Raw genomic sequence first — 21,998 nt, 5'->3', positions numbered from 1 at the left:
ATATAATTTAATTTAAATCATTCTAGATTCAATTCTATATATATGTATAATTGATCTATAAAGGATAAAATAACTCAAGTGAATTCATAAAATGATTTTCTTTTGAATCAGCATTTATGCCTATATATTGACACTTGAAATTTGATATTGCAGTGATGGTCACTACCCCTTGCTGGAAAATTCAATTAGCTTTTTAGAGTTCAGCCCATTTCAGTTTGCCAACTTCAATATAAAGACAGTAAAACTATTACAACCTGAAAAGTGTTGCACTTGGCATGGCGTCTGTGTGCCTGCAGTAAAGCCTGGACTGTTCAGAAATGCATGGCTTCATTCTGATTGTATTTCAAGGCATTCAACACATTAACAACAGCTGGCACTTGTCCGGGGTTTTCACTCATGCCAACCATTCGAGGGGGTGACTTTCCAGCATGAAGCGAGCATTCCAGTTCTGTCCCTTCCTCCTTCTACTGTTATTGTGAAGTGAGCTTAATAGATCATTTTTGTGATTCACAGCACCAGCAAGTATATGCTTATCCTGTTTAATTAAATTTATAGCCATACCACCAGGCTGTAAGTGATCCCTTTGAACATTTTCAGAAGAGACAGTTGAATTTAACGCTATTAAAAGAAAGTATCCCTGAGTATAATTTACAATCTTGATGCCGGCCTATGGGCTATAAATCTTGCGTAGGTTTACTGCTGTTCCAACTTGTTAAAGGAAGTTATAGGACTTAGATGGCTCCGGAGTTCATGTGCTCCGATTCTCACAGAGCTGCTGAGCTGAGGAACCCCAGGCAGGGCCTTGTGTGTAGAGAGGTCCTGATCTTTCTGAAGAAGCAGGCTGATGGCTGTTCAATATGACCAGCGTGGCAAAGACAAAACATTTGAGCGGCGAAAATGTTCACCTTTTTAATGTAAACATAGTAATTACTGAGTCTCCGTTTAACAAAACAGCTTTATTTTCCTTCTTCTGTCTAGAAAAACAAGAGCTTTGATGTTAACCCTCATCCTCCGTTCCAAAAACACTGGGACACGTTCACATCCGTAGTCTGTTGTATTCCATTCCGGGATGAGATCTATAATTCCAGCACAAATTACAAACATTTGTTAAAATATTATTTGAAAATAGAGATGCTACTGGATTTTTCCAAAGCAACCCAACATCCATGCCTTATGTATAATGCTCCATTAATATATTATTTACTTAACCTTGACAGAAATGTCACTTGTTTTAACTAGTACTATAAAATTAGTACATACAGTATCATATTTTTAGCCAGTTTTCCTTTACTCTTAATATTACCCACGTAGGCAATGTGATTTACAATGTAGAATAATTTGAGCATTCTTACTTATAATGCACAATGTAACCAAAGAACCTAGTTCAAAACATTTTTTTAAGGATTGCTTTTCAAAATTATTCTAGAATTTAGAAAATAATATTCATCATTCATCATTGATACAGCACGTTTGGTGGCTCTAAAAAGATCCCTTTGTGAAGATGTCCATAAAATTACTATCGCTTGACTGGAAGTTCAGTAGCTGATATTTTCTATTGATTAACTTCAGATTATGTGTACCAGATTAAGTGTTCTTTTAGTACTGTACATCCTCATTTAGTTCAAAGTGAGGATTCAAATCATACTGTACATATAACAAATTATGTGTAGTTCCAGAAACTGGTGTGTTTAGATAGGCCTAATAGTGAGCTACAGTATGTCATGATAACCCACAAATGAGTCAGTGAAGTATGAAACACAAGAATAATTCGTTTGGAAGTTAGTTTATAATGGCACTGCTTAGTATTTAACTTGGTCAGGTGGTTGCTCATTATTCAACACTTTACAACCTGTTCTGAAACATAAAAACTTCTTAGGATTTTTTGTTTAAATAAAACAAATTGTGAATAAGGCGTGTGTTTCAGATGAAGAATTCTCTACTTGAGCTGGCCATTCAGACTCGCAAAGCCTCCTCCATTCTGCACAGGGTTCCTGGGACGACTGCCAGAGGCACTAAAAATAAAGAAATGAGAAGAATTTAATCCTTGTCAAAACCATGCCAAAGCTGAAGATACATTAATAGCTGCTTCCAAAGAAAAACATATCATAAGACAATAATTCCATTTATTCAGCCCAAACACTTGATTTGAGATGTACTGTGGAAATTGATTCCTTGTTTTAATTTATCTCCATTTAATGGTAGCTGTACAACAAAAGAAATTCTGCTCACTGGAAACAATTGGGGTATATCTCTTAAGAACTGGGTACTGACTAGTTCAGGCAGAGACAGATTGACAGTGCTTTGGGTTTATTAAGACAAACAACTGCAACAAGAGGTCCACTTGTTTTTTGCCACTGAAAGTAAGTGTTAACATTCCCTGTTGCCAGACCAAGGAACAAAGACGTTCACATAGTCAATATTCTTTTTGTTTCAAACTGAGAAAACACCTGTTGATCTATAAATATTTATACTTAAAGGAAATTACCACATAGAGGGTTTTTATTGCCATCTGGTATGGATTACACATTCTATTCCTGAGGCTGCCTTTTTTCTAGCAAAACAAACAAAATGTTTTCATTTTGGAAAAATGTTGCAAAAGGAACAAAGGTTGGACATGAATGCTCATCCCACTTAGTTTAAATATATTTTTTTAATAGTGCCTTATCAATTACCTACAATTACCTTTGTAAAATATTTTCATTGGATTAGATTTTAAATTTAAATCCAGCATTTTAAATTCAAATGATTACTGTTTTTTAAATGTACTCACACTGTACACAAAAAGTAATATCATTAGTAATGCAAGCAAAAGCCAGCTGATTCTGAAGCCTACAGTTTTTCTGCCCTTGTTCATGCAGCTTGAGTATATATTGTTTTTCTTTCACTCAAGACCCCTGGGTGTAGAGCCTTGTGCTGTGTTTGGATCAGAGATAAAATGTCTCTTATTAGGAATGACTATTGTCTTTCCACAGATGAACCATCATGGAGTTTGTCCTCTTTTAAAATAGCTGGGATTTTGTTTTGCTTTTTGGATGAATGAACCTCATTCTTTCATGTGGTACAACTTTCTTTCTTCTTGTTCCCATGACAGAGCCAGTGCAGGTCTGTTTTCTGGCTGAGTTTCAGATTATTACAGAACTACAGCTGAATTTAAGCTTGGCTAACTATAATACAGCTGTTTAACCCTCTATTATCGGAACGTTAAATATTTACATTGTGCAAGAGTAACGTTACAGTGCAGATTGGTTTACAGTGATGTTTTAGGTTTTGAGCTATGCCTATTGTAACAACTTAGTTACTGCATATATTACAAAACAATACATGATGGAGAAGTAATAGCTAAAGAGGTGAGGGATTATAATACAATGCACATGAAAACAAATATAGTTGTAAGGGAAAACCTCTTGAGATATGATCTTCTCTGGTGTGTGCCAGATGGAAACTCTGATTTGGTTTTGATGGTTCGTACATTGAAAGTGGAGTTTAGTCCAAGGCTTTTTAGGTGCACTCTGAACATGCAAGTTTCAAGCAGGTGTCAGATGGTGGTCAGAGATGACTGATCCAGATGACTCTGGCTTGTCCAGCAATGTGATTCTGTCTTAATGAGCAGGCAGGAGAAACTGGAGTAAGGTGAAGGAACAACCTAGTAAAAGCTTAAGGAGAAAGTGAGCACAGAAGAACAGAGCAGGTGCAAGAGAGACCAGACCCTTCACTGGAGATCCGAGAGGGAAGAATGAAATTATGGACAAGAACAAAAGCTCTCAGGAGCTTGATCATATACAAATAGGTAATGTTCAAAAAGGTAGTTTCCACAAAAGTATTGGGATGACCTCAACTTTGTTGCACGAGGCTTCCTTGAAAACTGCCTAAAAAACCCTGACCGAACTGAAACAAGACTCCTGAAAAATTGAAAACAAATTAGTTTTTTTAAATATCTGCCATTCCAGAGTAGATTCCAAAGAAAATGGAATGATTGAGAAATTGGAAATATTTGCAGTGTGCTTTAAAGTAATAATTACGCCATTTCCCTCACTGACTCATCAAGAGTTATTCTGTTTTGTTCTCATGAATGCTGCTCGGACTGCTATTGAAGTCCGTTCCATTTTCACAGGGATCTGACCTTGACATTATTGTGAACCGAAGCTTAATAACAGTTTGAGGGTCCTCGCCTGGCTGAAATTCTTAGCCAGATATTTTAAGAGCATATTGTTTCCTTCAACCTCAACAGCAGAACACTCGTTAAGTTACGTGGATAGTCACTCAGCAGGTGTGAAAGCTCCACCAAAACCGTAACATAAACTGCGAAATTGAGTAAGTGTATTGATTTAATCTAAAAATGAAGAAAAAAACTAAAATGATGTTTTAAAGTAATCTAATGATTCATTTTTTTCAACCTCAGTCCTACAGTTTCAAATCAGAAATCTATCCGTGTGTTTTAACAATTTTGTTTTTGACGTGATGTAATTAACTTGACACTGCTGTGTTCTTTTCACAGTGCTTTGCTGTTAAGCCATAAATAGGATTAACTGCATTTTTAAAATATAACGCCGTGTTCACTCGTCGTGAGGAAAAGGGGGTGAACACATTTATGGATGCAAAAGTTTTATAAAAAAACGTTAATTTGTAGCCACTATTTTCATAAAAGGTGGGAGAAAATAGGTTGCTGCTTGATGAGATAAGACTGTATAGTAAAGATACATAATATTTAGTAAAATACATATTTTTCCACTCTTAGGGAAATATTTTCATGCTAGATATTGTTCTCCAATGATTGCTGATCCATTAATGCCCTCTACTGTCATCTTTGAGTATGTAATAGTCAGCATTAACATTTATATGTGTAAATAAATTATTCCAGACACACATAACTCTTTGAGTATGTTGCTCCTGTTTTCAGTTGTAAGTTCATGTCTCTGCAGTTCACTCGTGTCCTGTAGCTCATCTTTCACAGTCCAATGTTATTGCTTTATCCCTGCCTTTGGGGATTTTGAATACTGTATTTGAACTGTACCCATCTCAAAAGACTCACGGTAGGATTGTGAGTGTATATGGTCACTGTGCTCTTGACAGATTCCAGAGCACCAATATTTTTTTGTTAATAGTTACTGTTACCAATCTGTCCATTTACCTGTTCTTAAATCAGCTACATGCATAACTTTGGATGCCCATGCCATCCAAAAGCATATTTGTATTTAATAATTACATTAATTGTATTAAATAATTATTTATTAAAAGAATTGGTAGAAAGTTCTACTAAAATAATTAATAGAACTTTATCAAAACTCTATTAAACTCTATTAAAATCTGAATGCACCATATCATGTGCATTTTTTATCCACTTTTGTTGTCACTTACTCAAAGTGAGAAAAGGCAGGACCTTTCTTTTTTAAATTAATATATTTCATAGTCATTATTATCATACAAGTAATTCGCCAGTGTAGTTCTAATTATAATCACCTTAACTCTGCATGCAATAGAAGACATATTGGTCTATAATTGAGTCAATTTTGAATTTTGAATATTTTTTTTAAATCTACGGTAAATATGATTACCTTCACTGGATTTGGCTACCGCTGTTCTAGACATTTAGACATTCCAGACAATAAGCTTGAATTTGAAAAAAAGCAGCGGAGTAGCAACAGAAAATGCGGTGTGGCTCACACTTATTGCAAACTATTAGACATGTAAGGTATTTATTATTCTTTTTTATTTCAGTGTACGTGTGAAAGCTATTGATTTGGATTTGTTTAAAACAATCCATGATGCAATTTGTTTAATAATAAATTCCTCACACATTTTCACAAAAATGTTCAGCTGCGAAAAGTTCCAGAATACATATAAGAAGTACGGAGACGTATTTATTTCTGTTATAGTGTAGAATTATTTTTTTTTTCCTGAATTTAAAACTTTCGAACTGTAATCAGTAATACTTGGCATTTGTCTCCCGTTGAATTAACAACACTACTATATTCCTCAGACGTGCAACCAGCACAGTCGCCGCTAGATGTCGCCTTAGCAACACTGTTAAGGCGAGCGTCTGTTTCTACAGCAACACTGCCGCACTTGAGCCTTGCGCTTGCGCAGTCGGAGCGACGCCGACCTTCATCACGGCTTCCTTTTGAAAAGAAAATCACAATAAAAGTGTATTGGGAGGTCCGCCGGAGCCAACAACGGCGTGTTCACGAATTGTCCTGTTTGAGTTTGACGGAGGCCATCAGTGTTTGGGCTCCTGTGATGAAGTAGCGATGCGAGCCCTTTCGCAGCATGCAAATGAATGTGATGAGTTCGTGGTAGTATCCCATGATGCCTCGCTTTATTTTGGCTGGTAGCTCCGGGAGATGAGCTCGGGCACAACCTCGGTGCGGTCCGAGAGAGCGGACTCCCTTCTCCCATCTACGTTTAACATGCTGCAACACACCTAAAAAGGACTGGATAGAAAGGAAGCTCCGCGTTTGTAAAAGAAAAAATATTTAAATTATAAAGCAGAGACAGGTAAGACCCGTTGTCTTCGCTTTCACCTGTTTTTCACAACACGAATCTCTTTTCTGATTGGTTTATGCGAAACACCTGCTCCTTGTTTATAATACTGTGTTAATACAGAGCCTCCGTCTCTGTTCCAAAAAACACATCTTAATCTCTGGTTACTCAGAGGCTCATTTTGTGCATTTGTCATCAGAGGATTTGTTTGACAAACGAGTTAGGTCAACGGTCCAAGGAGAATTAATAAGCATTGGTTTTCTAGCGCCTGAATCGGTGTTACCAGTAGTGGTAGTTGTCTCCAGTATTTTAATATTGAAAAACTGGGTTGGGATTCCTGTGAGTTAGCTCCTAGGAGTGTGTTATTGTAAGAGTAATGAAGTTGTATGGTTTTGTGCTGGTTCCTGAAATCATTTGAAATGCACAATATTACGTCACCTAGTGTGAGTTAAAATGAATGTGCTGTAATACGACAGACTGTATTGGCGAATTTCCTAACATTCATAGATTCCAGTATCATTTTCTTGCCACTAAATCATAAAATGTTGCGTATCATTAACAAATGTGAATGCACTTCACCCTTAAATAAGCAAATAGGTTGTAAACCCTCAGGAAATCTCCCATTCATTAGATCTGTGGAAATGTGTCGTCGGGTCATGATGATGGTTTTAATTTTGTATGAAACGCGTGCTCGTGTTCTCTGTAGGGCCTGGTTTCGTGTTGGAAGGACTGCCGCACGCACTAGTTTGAATCTGCCCATTTCTTAAATAAGCCTTCGTTGCTTTTAGACCTAGTACTCCGTTTTTGCTCTCATCCGCCTCACAGCCTACGCCAAAACATTGCGTTAATTCCAGTTTCGGAGAGCTACATGCATAGAGCTGGCGCATGTATAAGTGGTTTGTCGGTTTATCGCCCTGTCCGCAATGCAGGTAATATCAAGTACGATTCCTTGCTGCATAGGTGCTGTGGCCCATAGAAAACTGTGTCCTTTGTTAGTCTTGTAGCCCTTGACTGTTGACATCTCCGTTAACAATAGAGGTGTTGCATCACACTGCATGTCGGTCTCTGTAATAGGACTATATTTGCGTTTACAGTAGTTAAGTAGCATTGCTGTTTTAAAATGAATGGGTTCATACTCTCATTTTTTATGGTTTTACGTCTTGGTCCTCTATTCAGCCTTGTTGCATCTCTGAAAATGCACTCAACTGACACACGTCTGTCAAGTTTTTATGTCCATATTCCTTTTCGGTCCCTGTTTATTGTTTATTATCCAGTTTTATTGAGCAAATACCATCGCTTTTTTAAAACTATTAAGCTGTGTTTAGCATAAAATGCCAAAATCAATATTTTGAAGGAGGACTAGCAAAAGAACTGTTCATGTATATTTATAGGACGAAATGTGGCAAATATGGCAGTATAATAGGTGTACCCCAGTAGCCTTATTGTAACTGATGAAAGTAAGCACATGGAATACAGTATGTATCGAGTCATATCATTTATTTTTTTAGAATAGCTAATGTTGACTGCGGTATATACTTTTTTTTGTGTAGGAATAAAACATTTTAAAGTGATACACTTACTTGTGTCTTTATTAATACATTTCTCTCCCCCATTTTTATATAGCATATTTTACTGGCCATCTTAGGTATAAAGAGGGAGTCTTTTCTGATCCTTGAATTCCCGGTTGCTGCTCTTAATGCATTATTTATCATTGCAATCATGTTAGTGCTGTGACTGAAGCCATGTACAACAGTTCAGTAGATACTGGCTTCTCTTAAGGCTGTTTTGTAATGGGGGACGGCACTTCTGACTTTAGTAACCTTGTAAAAGTTCAGTCTCCTTGTTAATATGTAATCATTTGAGACCATTGTTTCCCCCCAGGTCTAGTGTAATCTTATTTGAAGTTGTTTGCACAGGTTATATTTACATTGAAGAATATGGTTCCAAAGCAAGGAAGCTCTCTGGAAAAACTGGGCATTTCTTGGAAATTATGAGAAAATTCTGAAAAAGAATGACAAAACCCCAAAAGGTGTTTTATTTGATTACAGTGTAGCTATTGATAAGTATGATTACATCATTCATATCTAGATTTTATAGGAAGAGTGGATGAGTCATGTTGTAATAGTCATTAAGCGTCACAGCTCGTCATTCTGTAATAGAGACATGTTCATTCTGGGAATGGGCGAACTGTATAAGAGCGTCCCCAGAGAGGAATACGTGTAGGTCAGTCATCATTTACATATTCTTTGTTTTAGGAAAAGCAATTTGAATGGCCCGAATGCATGCCCTGCATTTCAAATTTATATTCCCAGAATCTAAATCAGCAGATTTAGAAAAACTGACATCTTTTGTTCTTTTATATTCCTGAATTCTGTTCTTTGCTGGGAAGTCTCCCCTAAATTCACTATTAGAACCTTGTAACTTACTTCATGGTTTTGAGAGATTGCAATGCAGGTTGTCTTTTAAACTGACAGAGGGTGTGATGTATTGTCTTGGCTTCTGTAGATAATATTCATTAAAAAGATAAGTGAATGTAACATGATAGACTGGCACTATTGCACACAGGTTTCTATATTCTTGTACAAAGACATAAAACATAAGTAGTTTTAATACAAGCGAACAGATGTCTTTATTGTCCAGACAAGAAGCTAAATATTAGGTTAGTGAATGATAAAGAGCGTTCTGCATCTTTGTCTTATTCCATATAAATCAATATGCAATCCAGGAAGCTTTGTATTATCTCAGGGAAAATGGAGAAGCCTAATGGCATAGGAAATGAGTAATGGTCTGAGAGGCCACTTCAAATTGCACACTGTTAGTGCACAAAAGAAGATCATACCAGAGGAGATATTTCTAGTTTTATTTCATACATTGGGTAAAGCAGTGTATTTCAACTAAGACTAAAATTTATCTATGTACACGGTCAAGTTATAAGAACTTTGTACAAAATCAGGCTGACCAGCCCTGTAATGAAAATGTTTAAAGACGTTCTACTGTATATCAGTCTCAGCAAATTCTCGTGATTTGTTGTGTACTCTCAAAGTGCCTGACCTGTATTATACAGCTCCTCTGAATTTCTGTTTACAAATCTATCAGGATCGCACCCACTGTAAGTGCAGTTCAGGAATTCATGTGGCCTGTTGTGGAACTCGGCAGATTTACTGCAAGCCTTGTAACCACCTGGAAGTTTTTATGGGCTGCATCATGCAGTAAAGAAAATTGCTAGTAAGAAATGCAATTACCAATGCAGCAGCAGGAGCGAACCAGGAAATGTGACAATTTATGTATCTGCAGTGGCTTTATTTCATGAAAAGAACTGCAGGAAGCAGGGGAGTTTCAGGTTACTGGTTGTGCAAGAAAAGATGCTTCTCTTAGCAGAACTAAACAGAGGTTTTACTGTTCAAGATCTGCGCACATCCAGTTTTCTCATAATGGCAAACACAGAGCAGAAAGCTCAGTTTCAGGTTGCTTTGTTTGTTCAGTTTAAGAAGTTACGCAGAGGTGTGAAAAAGGTGCATGTGTGATATACTGTACTGTATATTTGCAAGTCAGCAATTATGATTTAAAATAACTGAGTGAATTCCTGTTGTTACCCCTCCTGTTATCACAGTGAGGAGTTTTAGATTTTTGAACACATTTATTTTTACAAGTAATGTCCATACATTCACCATAAAACAATTACATACAGTCACTAATTATGGTAATAAAACTGCTAATAGAACTGAGATACTGAAGAAGAATTCAGTTAAGATGCTTATTTACATAAACCTCTTATTGCAAGTTAATAGGAGTGTTATGTAAGCTCTTTGTGATTACAGTTTTATTAATTTTCTACAAGGATTTGTGAGCCTTTGTATCATGAATGATCTTTTATGTGAAAAGTGCTTATTTCATTTATATCACTGAAATGTAAAAGATTTAACAAGACTATTCTGCTGCGTGGTTCAAGATATCATAGTTATTGCAATTAGAATATGTATTTTGGTAAAGGCCATTGATACAGATCTTATTGTCAGATTGCTGTTCTTGGTTTGATAAATTAAAAACATTGATCTAAAACCAGAGTACCTGAAAGGTAGCTGATTAAAGTTTGAGAGTGAGTTAACAAATGTGATAAATGTTTTATAGGCTTTTATTTCTGATCCTTTATTAGATATTCAGTAATAGAAATAATATTTAACTTTGGATTTTCTATCCTGGAAAGAAGTTTGGTGTTTTTTCTCCTTTGCATTGGATTTTTGGAAATTGCGAAGGATGTATTTTGTGTTTAGATTAGAAATCTAGGTGGGTCTGGAGTGAACTGCTGTTCTTCTGTTGGGTTCTGCGGACCAGCATCATATATTTGTATTTTGTTCTAAATGTGTTCCAGTTGTTTGGTTAAACCTTCGCACTACTGTGATTCTTCATTTCTCTTTTTTTCTTGATCAAATCCTGGGCAGGCTGTTTGGTAAGAATGTAGGTTTAAAAATGTGTGTTCAGAGATGTTTTCTATCCTAGATTTCCCTCTGCCCCCTGCTGTGGCTCTTCCCCGTGGTCCATTAGGAAGACAGTTACTGCACACCCCCTACTGTGAATGGAACAGTACATAAGTAACCTGTTCTACACCCTCAGCATGCTGGATCACAGAGCTGCTGGTGCTCACAGCTGACCACAATGGGGAGTGCAGAATTCTCTAGGCTTAACAAACCAGCTGTTTGTATTGCTCTCCGTAAATATGGGTAATTGTAGATTTTCATGACCTTTTCTTTGTATTGGATTTTCTTAGCAATTAAGTACTGTAATTGTTACATGGTGCTTACAAGGATGTATGAGACCAGATTCATTTTTCGCAGTATCCTCCACTTCGCAGCTCAGCTCCCCAGAGAACAGGTGTATAAAAATTAAAAGAAAAACAGCTATTGGGAATATAGTGTCTTTCTTTACCTGCCTGCTTGGAGGCTTAATAGTAGGTCAGGTCACTATAGAAACCTGGGCACACAGGACTCCTGCTGTGCAGTGGTTGCTAGGGGTGCTTCATTTTCAACAATACAGGGCGTTCTCCTGAGTGAGGAAGAAAGGAGTGGAGATCTGTTTAATTTAATTAATATAATGTATCTCTTCTATTACTGGTATTTTTTACTTTATCAGTTATACTTCACTCATTTGTTAAATGTAGTTCAATCGAAAGGCTCAATGTGACATTTCTTTTGTTCAAAATAGGTCAGTTGTTAAACCTTTTTTTAAAATCTCTGGAGGTTCCAGAAATTAATCTGTTATCCTGATTAAAATTGATGTTTCCTGTAAGGGTGGATTGGTTTTGTTTTTTCTTTGTGTTTCTGTTATTTATCTTTTTTTTAATTCACATTTAAGTGGGCAAAAATCCGGGCTTTCTCTTTTTTTAAATGGAATTGCACCAGTCTAACAACAGTTTTTAAGTCTAATGTGAAGCTGCAGCTCTCTGTGTGTTCCTTAGAATTCTTTGGATGATTTCATCTATGGAAGTGCATTGCTGACATTGAGGGGAAAAAAATATCTCGTAATTACGAAATAGTAAATTATCACATACTTTGTGATTATCACACGATAGTACAATTGTCACATAAAACCTGCATTATCATTAGCTAACTTTCATTTTTAAGTAGTGGAAGTGATAGCACATTCACTCTTGTTTAAGGTTGAGTGTGAGAGTCCTAATGGTTAAAATGATTGTGTTCACATTTGGTAAAAATTGTAACATTTGATTATGAATAAACCCCAGTTGAAATTAAGTCTGTGCATGTTCTGCAGAGCTGGACATTGTCCTGAACACTAAACCTAAAGTCGCTGAATTATCAGTATTTTCTAGGTGCAGCTGTCATTGCACAATGTAACAGGTTGTTCTTACAGTCAAATGATCATTTCTATCTTATAATAATAACAGTATACCATCTCATTATTATGAGATAACATTTTTTTCCCTTGATGGCAGCAATGCACTTCTGTAGTAGTCTCTGCTGGTCTAAAAATGTAATTTCAGTCTAAATATAGCCTTAAAGTATTAATTTTAAAAAATGTAATAAATCACATGATGTAAATGATTATTGGACAATTGCTGTGAACTGAAAGATGACACAAAAGCTAATTCTAATTACCTGATTACTGTGTAAAATAAATGGATGTTGTTTTTAATTATGTTGTGATTTGTATTTCCAGTATCCATAAAGCGATTTATGTCGCTTGACCTTTTTCTGTACAGTGTTTTGAAAGTCTTGTTAAATCTTACAGCTTGAGACACATTAGCGGTCTACAATAAAATATTGGAGACCACTGGAATGGTATAGTTGATGTAGCTTATTACAAAGAATTTGACAATTGCAGAAACTTCTCTGGTGACCCAGAATCTAATTTGATGTTATTTTTTACTTGGGTGGTCTAATTTCTTCCCTCTTCCCAAAACATTCTAGCTACATTAACTGGTGTCTCCCAATTATACCTGCCCTCCAATGGAATGGCATCCCAGAGTGTTTCCAGGGTGGACTCCAGATTGCCTCTACCTATAACATGATTAAGCAGCTGTCCATCAGAGGCCGGATGTGGAGTTGTAGAATGTTTGATGAAGATTTTCTACTCTTTAAGGGAATTACTCTATACATTTCTTGCATGTGGTTTGGATTTGGCCTGCGTGAGTGGGAGAGGTGCTGTAAAACTGTATTCTTTGTTGCTGCGCGCAGGTGCCTGGGTTTCAGCCATGACGTCGGTCAGCCTGGAGAACCAGCTGCACAGTGCGCAGAAGAACCTGCTGTTCCTGCAGCAGGACCACGCCAACACGCTGAAGGGGCTCCATGCGGAGATCCGGCGGCTGCAACAGCACTGCACAGGTAGCACAGCCCCCCATCCCTGGGCACACTGCACACAATCCCGGAATTACAGCCTTCCCGCAGACCACTAAACCTGCTCCCAGCAGTGAAATTTAATATAGCATTTACGCCCAGTCAGGCTCTTTGTCCCGGAATCACGGCCATTGAATTAAAGAAACAACAAATGTAGGTGTATATGTATAATATATCAAATGTATGACTGATCTTGGACTGCTCTATAACGATGCATTCACCAAATTGTATCTTTAATGATAAATTGGTGAAGTGAGACTTTAGTCCTTCAAAAGATCTTTCAGTTTTAATCTTTCTTGAATATAAAAGTGCATATTTATTCATGAGTATTAAAAATAGGATATTTTTCAGGTATTACATTTTGAAAGATTCATATATTTAAATTTTACCAAGTTAAAATACCTTGTGATTTAAGAAAAAATAAGTACACTTTGAGTTGCTTTTCACCTGTTTTGTATAGTTGCCGTTTTCATCTTTATTAATTACAGACTTTTACCAATGATAAATTGTCATTAACATGTCTGAAAACAGTTGGGTTAGGACTGGCACACACGGCCTTGAATTTGATAAATCAAATAATTCTTGTATAAAGTCTGTAACCCCTTTCGTGTTTATACTGTTTTAATCTGAACCACAGAATATATCAATGCAGTTTTTTTTCTTCTTCTGCTTCAGACTTGACATACGAGTTGACAGTACGAAGTTCAGATTCTACAGGTAAGACCATAATTACTTTGCTGAAATGAAATTATATATACAGAGAAATAATACATCCATGTTTTTACCCCTATAAGACTCTTAAGGCTGTGTTTGGAATATTATTATAATTATAAAGTACATCATTATGCTGTGGAAATTAAAAATTAGTTTAGTTCAAAAAGGTTGTTTTCCTTGTGACTGCTCATAAACGTGTTCTTTCCATGGGGAAGACATCAGGGCTTAGAACATGTTTAGACTTGATATTTCTGCTGCAGAGCTAAAACAAAGGAACATTAAAGCATTATACCCAGAGCCTGCATATTAATTGCATGCTGCTCTTGTAGATGTAGGATGAAACCTGATCCAAACGTGAGAATAGATGTGTTCTTGAAGCTGAGGGCTGTAAAGGGTCCTTAGTCTTAAAAATCAAAGCCACATTCTAAAAGAAAAAAAATGCCATCTTATCTCTCTGTAGAACTAGGCTCATAGTAGCTCGATGATGAAATAGTAAGCCTGATGTGAAAGAAAATCTATGAACAACTGGAACTTCATTAGCACAGTATAGTATTATAGAGGCTTAATATTGTAAGAAATAGGGCTTAAGAAAATAAGGAATATCAGAAAAAAGGCCAAATGGGATGGTATGATTAGAGGTATGAGTTCTTTTTCTGCCACACCTTTGGTCAAGAATAATAAATCAGGCACACATGGTTAAACAGATGTTAATTTAATAATTGATACTTCAATAGTTGCTTCCAAGAACCATAACAATATTAAAATAACTCGGATACGTCAGGTGTTGAAATGGCTCAGAGAGAAACATTTTTAAAAATCTGTCACCAACGTATCATAGTCTAAAATGCACTTTATACCTGAGCTGTTTAAAAATCCAATTTAACTTTTGTGAAGCACCACAATGAAAAAGGATATGTTAAAACAGATGTGAATGCAATTGTTTCTAAAGGCTTACACTGCAGGCTTAATGTACACTTTTTCATGCTGTTATCTTATTAATGCCAAACCTTCAGTGTTCCATAAGGAGATTTTTCCCTTCTTCAGTTTTTCATACAGACTTCCAGCACATCTTTATCTCCAGATTTCACATTTCAAGATCAGGAAAAGGCTTTATATTAAAAAATACTATATTGTTTAGAAAGCAGCACAGCAGTCAGACCCTCAATCATGGCAGTAAAATTCAATGAAGCTATTATACCATGACATGATTAATGATATTAATGAATGAAGTTCACTTATACTACTTGCTATGTACTGTATTTGGATTTGCTGTAGTTTTTTACCATGTGAAATTGTTTCAAAGCTGTTCTTGATGAGTACAGCTGTCTGATGCCGGGGGGGGGACTCTGTCTCTTCATTATGGGTTTGTGTTTGACGTTTGTGAAATTCAGGGGAGAACATGATGTTGAGCCTCTGAAGCTGCTGGTTCTGATTCAATACCGCAAAAGCCTTGATATCTTTAATCGCAGAGGTTTTATATTAGATTTTTATTCAAGACTTATATGTAATGGCTAAATAAGATTCCTTAACTTATGCTTTGATAGATTAACTAGAGTATTAATTAGAGTATTAATTTCACAGAAACTGTACAGGTTGAGCAGGTATCTTGGTAATCCTGGTAACCACAAACATTCCCCTAGATCACCTGTGGAAATGTCTTTGGTTGCTGTATCTGATCCCTTCATATGTACTTCTAAAGAAAGGCTGAGCAGAAATAGGGCACTTGTCTTTGATCTTCAGATGGAATGAAAGGTCAATGAAAGGTCAATGTGTACCTCAAAAAGACTGATGTTCTTTTATTGTAGGTCTTGCTTGGGTGAAACTCTATTTCCAATTTACTTACCCTTCATCTACTAGTTTTGAATCTTGGAAGACTATATAGTGTGATATTGATGTCAAAATGGATTTGTGACCTATATTTTATCTATACTCTAGGGAGGAGTACAGGGGAATGATAACAGACATACTGTAATAACTTCCATTTAAATACATAAAAATATTTGTTTAGAAACTGATACTATAGGCTTGTAGGCTAATTATTGAAAGTGTTGTTGGACTAACAATTCCAAAATTAGACAAGCTATATTAAGAACTAGCTTTCTGGTGATACTGATAGTGAGGCTCAGATGAAATAGCTGAGAGAATTGAATCCTTAATGAGCTCATGATCCCATAAAACACCTGGCTTATTTTCAGAGGCTCGGCAGGTTGTTTTTCAGGAATGTAATCCAAAGCTCAACTGCTCTCTTTTCAAGTATCATGGTGATCTCGCTTACAACAAACACCAGATGATTGTGACACACAGAATTAATGTAGCAAAGAGCACAGTGTGCTCAGGCATTCAATATGTAAAATGACTGCAGCATTTTTATGTAGTATTAATTCACAAAAATATCACAAATGTAATCCCTAAGAGTTAAATCTCCACAATATTGTCCCGCTGTGTTATATCATCACTCATCTGTAATCATAAAAATGTCTTAACTAGTTATAAAATTTGCATTTTAGATTTACACAGTGACACGATTTTCATATACAGTATGTAGCTGTGCATTTCTCAAAAAGTACAGTAATACTGTACTGTAAAGAAATCCAGTACAACTGTATAAACCGCACTAATGGAATAGGTAAATCATGAATGATTCCTATACAATGTCTTAGAATAGTGTAGTCGGCTAATAGAATGTTCATTTTTAAAATGACACATTGAAACTATTGAAAAATATAAAAACACATTGAGAAATATGCATTTCATGTAATTCACTTATAATTCACTGTATATGCTCTATGCTGTCTATGCCAGTGTTCTGAGGAAGGCTTTTTACCTATTTTGATTTTTTTTAAAATAGCCTATCCTCTTTAAAAGAATTATTCTAAATGCTGAAACAAATGTGTATAGGGATCACATGAGCAATAGAACAGTTCGGTGTGGCTAATTGTTTATTTTTCAGTAAGGTCTCCTGTTTGCGGTAATAAACCAAGCAAAAGGGAAATTGTCTTGGACACATAATAGCAGGGTAACCAGGTCCTTTACTACAAACCACAAAGCAATGCTGGTAATCCTCTGACCTCCCCAGCCTCTGAATGGTCTTCTCATGGCCACTCCTACTGGGAAAGAGAACAGGCAAGCTGAGAAACGTACTGCAAATGCTGCATGATGTAACCCTGGATACAGGATATAAATAACTTCAGCTTTCACAAATCAAAAAGCATTTTATCAATGTGAATCGCATGTAGTACAAATGCCCCCTTATTTTTTATGTAATGACCTTTGACATATAGCAGACAATGTGAACATGAAATCTTGGCCTCAAGTTTGTCAGCGACAAGCATCTCTCTGAACTGATTCCTGAAGCAATACCATATCGTTCTTGCTTCATCAAAAAAAGACATCCCTGCAAGCTGTATTCATTTTATCAACTTCACACTACCCCTTCTTATTTGAAAAGTGAACCACAGATCTGGTTTAAATAAAACATTTGCCAGAATGAGCAGTTTGAGATTATTCGCCCAGTAGTGTAGTGCTAATGTCAGCTTTTTAATGGCAGATGCTTATTTTCTTCTAGCCAATAGGAACGTGGCATCAAACAATGCATTTGTAGTTTGCATTTGGCGGTGTACTCAAAGCTGATGTTATGATATTAATATTCCAGGTCATAGTTCATATTAACATGAATGTGCACTGAAGGTAGGAGTGGGTATAAAGATAAGCTGGTAGTAAATTCAGATGAGATGATTTCAATAAGCAGGTTTTAATTAAGAATAATTACATTGGGAAGTTTAATTTACTATGACAAAAATCTGTTAAGATGTGATACCTGGATACATTTAGACTTTGTGTTATTTTTCTAATATTTTCATTTCATTGCTCAGCAGAACAACAAAAATGATTATTGATCGCTGTGAATCATCTTTTAGTAATCACTGTAAAGGTGAGAGTTTATCTAAATGATTGTTTTAAAGAACAAATGCACAATCTCAAATAACAGCACAATACTGTAGTTGTAACACAATACAAGTTGTAGACTGTTTTTCTATTAACTTTCTCATAAAATGTTCATGGAAATAAATGTAGTACACATCTGATTTCTATGTTCTATGTCCATGACAAGACTACTTCACAAATTTTGAATTTATTTTCTTTTTAGTACAAGGTTAGTTTCTGATAGTATAAAGATAGCACATTACCCTAACAACATAATCTAATTTCTCTCTGTGACCTACTTGGATTATGACTACTCTGCACCAACAATGTTAAAAGGCTTTTATTCGGTGTATAGAAAGTTAAAATGAGTTATCTTAAAATGAATGAGATTAGAATTGGATTAATTAGATTTAAAAAATTACAGGAATGCCAATTAGTAATTGTACACCATATGCCAACAAGCTTTAGTGCAGCAAGCAGTCAGACAAGAATCTTGCTTTAGGATGTTTTGCATTGTAAGCCAACACTGGTCGGGCCCTGAAACCAGTAGCAGGTATTAAGCTAATTGACGAGGGAAAGTTTTGCAGGTACTTGATCAATCCAGGCTGCATTGGGTTAGGGATTCTGTGCTATATTCAGGGTCACCTAACAGTGATGTTCCAATTCTGCTAAGACACACTACTGAAGTTTTTATTCAGTGTTTTGCTAGTTTGTAACTGTGGTGTTTATAGGTGTTGCATATTGTAAGCGATTCACATGTGGTGAACTTAATTGCAGAAGTACAGTATTTCTGAAATTGTGTATAGCAGGACATGAAGTGCACACATTACAGGAAATGAGAGAGGGAAAGAAATCGTAACCCTCATCTGTCTTTAGATGCAGAACCACCAATAGCAAAGTAACAGCAGTCTGGCTCAGATGATGTAATGCTCTGTGGGTGGAAGAGATGAATAATTGATACTAAGCCCACATGGTCAGGGTGCACCTTTGACTCTCCTGGGCTGCATGGACTGCTTTAGTGAATCATTAAAGACCGCAGGTTCCAGATGAGATATGCATGTCTACCCTTGCAAAAAGGTTGAAGCTGATTAAAGGACATCAACAAATAATGTTTTGGATTTTTACCTACCTCCAAAACAGCAGTCTTTGTACAGGTTCAAAGATGAAGTAATGTGCAAAGGGGTAATTACCCTTAAGCCTCAATTTAGCCAAAGCATTCATAATTCTTTTTTTATAGTTTGTGAAAGTTTAAAAGAAAAATTAGCATTTAAGTTTCAGTGTTATTATTACAGTTGTATGGGTAGTATTGTTAACTAACATTATCCCTAAGAGCCTTCCCAGTGAACTTTTGCTGCCATACTGTCTACTGTTTCTGCAGGTAGCAGTGAACTGAGGTGCGATGAGTTGAGGAAAAAATGTGAAGAACTGGAAGCCCAGCTGAAAGCCAAAGAGGAGGAAAACGTGGAGCTCATGAAGGAGCTGGAGCAGAAAAACGCCATGATCTCAGTCCTGGAGAACACGATCAAGGAGAGGGAAAAGAAATACCTGGAGGAGCTGAAAACAAAAAGCCATAAACTGAACATGCTGTCGAGCGAGCTGGAGCAGCGGGCCAGCACCATCGCCTACCTGACCTCCCAGCTGCACGCCACCAAGAAGAAACTGATCGCCACGTCGAGCGCCACGTCGGACAGCAGCCCCAGCGCCAGCCCGGTCAGCTCTTACAAGCCGGAGCCCCCCAGGGACAAGATGCCGGAAACCCCGCGGCGCAGGATGAAGAAGAGCCTGTCCCAGCCCCTGAGCTCGGACTACTCCGAGCTGTACCGGCTGGGCTCGGACGGGCGCCGGCTGCTGCTGCGCGACACCCTGGAGGCCATGCCGGACCCCACGCCCTTCCTGCTTGCCCGGGAGTCCGCCGACGCCCAGCTCCCGAAGGAGAGGCCGGCGGTCATCCCGCCCATCGCCTCGGAGCGCACGGCCGCCAGCCCGCACCACAGCCCCGCCCGGGAGAGGCAGCACAGGGCGCACGTGGGCGTGGCGCACCGCATTCACCACCTGGCCCCCCCGCCCGCGCCCGCGCCCGCCGAGGTGGAGACGCTGGCCGTGGACCAGGTGAACGGGGGCAAAGTGGTGAGGAAGCGGTCGGGGACTGACAGGACAGTGTGAAAGCATCCAGTCCGTGACGGGAAGACAAGGCAATCACTTCAATCAGCTGCTTTTTATGCAACACTCAGTAACGACAGAAAAACACTCACGCTCCTCCTTCAAGACTCTTGTGCTCCCTGGTAGAAAACTCTTAAGAAAGCATGCCAAAATTTGGTTGAAAGCCTATGTGACAAACATCTTGATTCGCTGAATCCAGCTTCTATAATTTACCATCCCACTCGTTCCTTTTTTTTTGGAAAAATATGCAAAACCACCTAGCCAAAATAAACCTGACTCTATGTTGTTGCTTGCTTCAGTTATGCATTCTGGATACATACATGCTCATGTACAAAAAAAGGTTACACAACCCAGATTTCCATGTTTTCATCCCACCACAGATGTATTATCAACAAGCGAAGACTAACAAGCTTTATGTAGAATGTGCAGCAACACGTTAAAAGTGTCTACTCCCAAATGATTTTTTTTTTGGCCTGGACACCATATACGTAGACGGTTTCCAAAGAGCGGAGTTCACAATTGACGACAAAGCCTTTGCATAGGCAGCAATATATTTAATCTGTGCATATGTAAATGGCAGGAATGGAGTAGCAGACGGCTTGACTTGTGGCGATGTTAGGCAGTTTGTAAATCAATTTTGTAACAACAACTGTTCCTGTACACAATACAGAATTGTAACTTGCAGCCCTGCTGTGTGTTGTTTTTCCAGGGTCAAGCATATGCATTCAGACACTTTAGTGATGTTTTCACAAGGTGTTCACGAACCATGTAGTCCTTGTGCAAAACCAGTATGGGTGGTTTGAATACAGTGTTCCAAGGGGAGCCGTGGTTACACAGGCTCCCAAACATTACTGAATGCCAAGGCGAACCCTGACAAGTTGAAATAAAGACCCTCCAGCAAATGTCTGACGAGTTGTGTGCGTACTGACTGTGAAAGAAGCCTACATCTTTGTCTGGCTCAGGCTTTTCATTTTAAATTGTATGTATGAACCCGGAATTAAGGGGAAAAAATGCATAACATAAAATGAAAATATTTAAATCCCTTAAATGATGAAACAAAGTTAAATCTTTAAAAAAAGGACATTTGTTTCTGACATCTGTGCCACTGGGTCAAATCTCTTAACCGAGAAGCAAAGAGCCAACACGTGTCTTACCAGCTATATAAAGGTAAGTTAAAGTAAAAGGAATGATCTTTCTAAAGTGGAGAGCCTATTTTTTACTTAGGCCCCCATATTTCTACCAGTGGTTGGTTCCCGAGTCATTCCCACACCTCATTTCAACCTTGTTATCATCACTACACATTGAAACTCATTAATATCCCCCTGTCATAAGGATATGTTTGAGTGCTGCTGCTTTGTCAGAAGACCACAAGAAAGAGCTGAAACACTAGAAAGCAAACGTGGATCATAGAGGTCCAACTCACATCACAAGCTGATGTCCCATCTTTCAGCATGTCCTCCAACACTCCCATCTGGGAAAATAAACAGAGTTCAATCAGTGACAAATCTCCAAAAACAAGCATTATCAAGTGCATTCACTACTGTACACCAAGTCATTTGGATACCAGGACATTCATTCCATGAGACTGAGTATGGTTTTTGTCTTGAAGATTAACCTGGTAGCTTTCTGTGTGTGAACGTCTGATGTTAAACTTTTTTTAAATATTGCCAGAACTGTGGTATAACAAAGACCATCAATTTAGTTCCAGACATTATTTACTGTATACCTTATTGATATTCTACACAATAAAATGCTACTGTATCAAATCAATTACATCACACTTGTTCAGGTATTTGCATATTTGTTAACTTTATCACTTATTAAAATCAAGGGCCTCTGATTTTTTTTTCTGACAGAACATCTGTAACATTGCTG

The 21,998-nt window shown here is 37.4% G+C and overlaps 1 protein-coding gene and 1 long non-coding RNA gene across 4 annotated transcripts; one reads left to right on the top strand and one right to left on the bottom strand.

Annotated features, from left to right (window-relative positions):
• Positions 1 to 896: 896 nt before the first annotated feature.
• Positions 897 to 5,638, bottom strand: LOC107079790 (uncharacterized). The gene is made up of 3 exons (XR_001480706.2): positions 5,553 to 5,638; positions 1,941 to 2,012; positions 897 to 1,076 (listed from the first exon to the last, which is right to left on the bottom strand). It is a non-coding gene; the product is annotated as an uncharacterized lncRNA (long non-coding RNA).
• A 292-nt stretch (positions 5,639 to 5,930) lies between these two features.
• On the top strand, positions 5,931 to 21,029 carry ccdc92 (coiled-coil domain containing 92). 3 transcript variants are annotated; one of them, XM_069182142.1, is made up of 4 exons: positions 5,931 to 6,492; positions 13,167 to 13,313; positions 14,001 to 14,042; positions 19,342 to 21,029. In XM_069182142.1, exons 2-4 carry the CDS (start codon positions 13,184 to 13,186, stop codon positions 20,124 to 20,126), a joined length of 957 nt encoding a protein of 318 aa, XP_069038243.1. In that variant the 5' UTR covers positions 5,931 to 6,492; positions 13,167 to 13,183; the 3' UTR covers positions 20,127 to 21,029. The 3 variants fall into 3 exon arrangements, with proteins under 3 accessions (XP_069038243.1, XP_069038242.1, XP_069038244.1); XM_069182141.1 differs by lacking the exon at positions 5,931 to 6,492 and adding an exon at positions 7,331 to 7,406; XM_069182143.1 differs by lacking the exons at positions 5,931 to 6,492; positions 13,167 to 13,313; positions 14,001 to 14,042 and adding an exon at positions 16,804 to 17,970.
• Positions 21,030 to 21,998: the final 969 nt, after the last annotated feature.

The sequence above is a fragment of the Lepisosteus oculatus genome, chromosome 22 (assembly GCF_040954835.1).
Source record: "Lepisosteus oculatus isolate fLepOcu1 chromosome 22, fLepOcu1.hap2, whole genome shotgun sequence".
Lineage (NCBI taxonomy): Eukaryota > Metazoa > Chordata > Actinopteri > Semionotiformes > Lepisosteidae > Lepisosteus > Lepisosteus oculatus.
This window is presented reverse-complemented; position numbering and strand designations above follow the sequence as displayed.

Bases quoted from the DNA above. Each gene is read 5' to 3' on its own strand.
- ccdc92 (XM_069182141.1), top strand. From the start codon at position 7,346: ATGCATAGAGCTGGCGCATGTATAAGTGGTTTGTCGGTTTATCGCCCT. The intron at 13,314-14,000 runs GTAGCACAGCCC...CTTCTGCTTCAG, and splicing joins GCTGCAACAGCACTGCACAG to ACTTGACATACGAGTTGACA. The intron at 14,043-19,341 runs GTAAGACCATAA...CTGTTTCTGCAG, and splicing joins ACGAAGTTCAGATTCTACAG to GTAGCAGTGAACTGAGGTGC.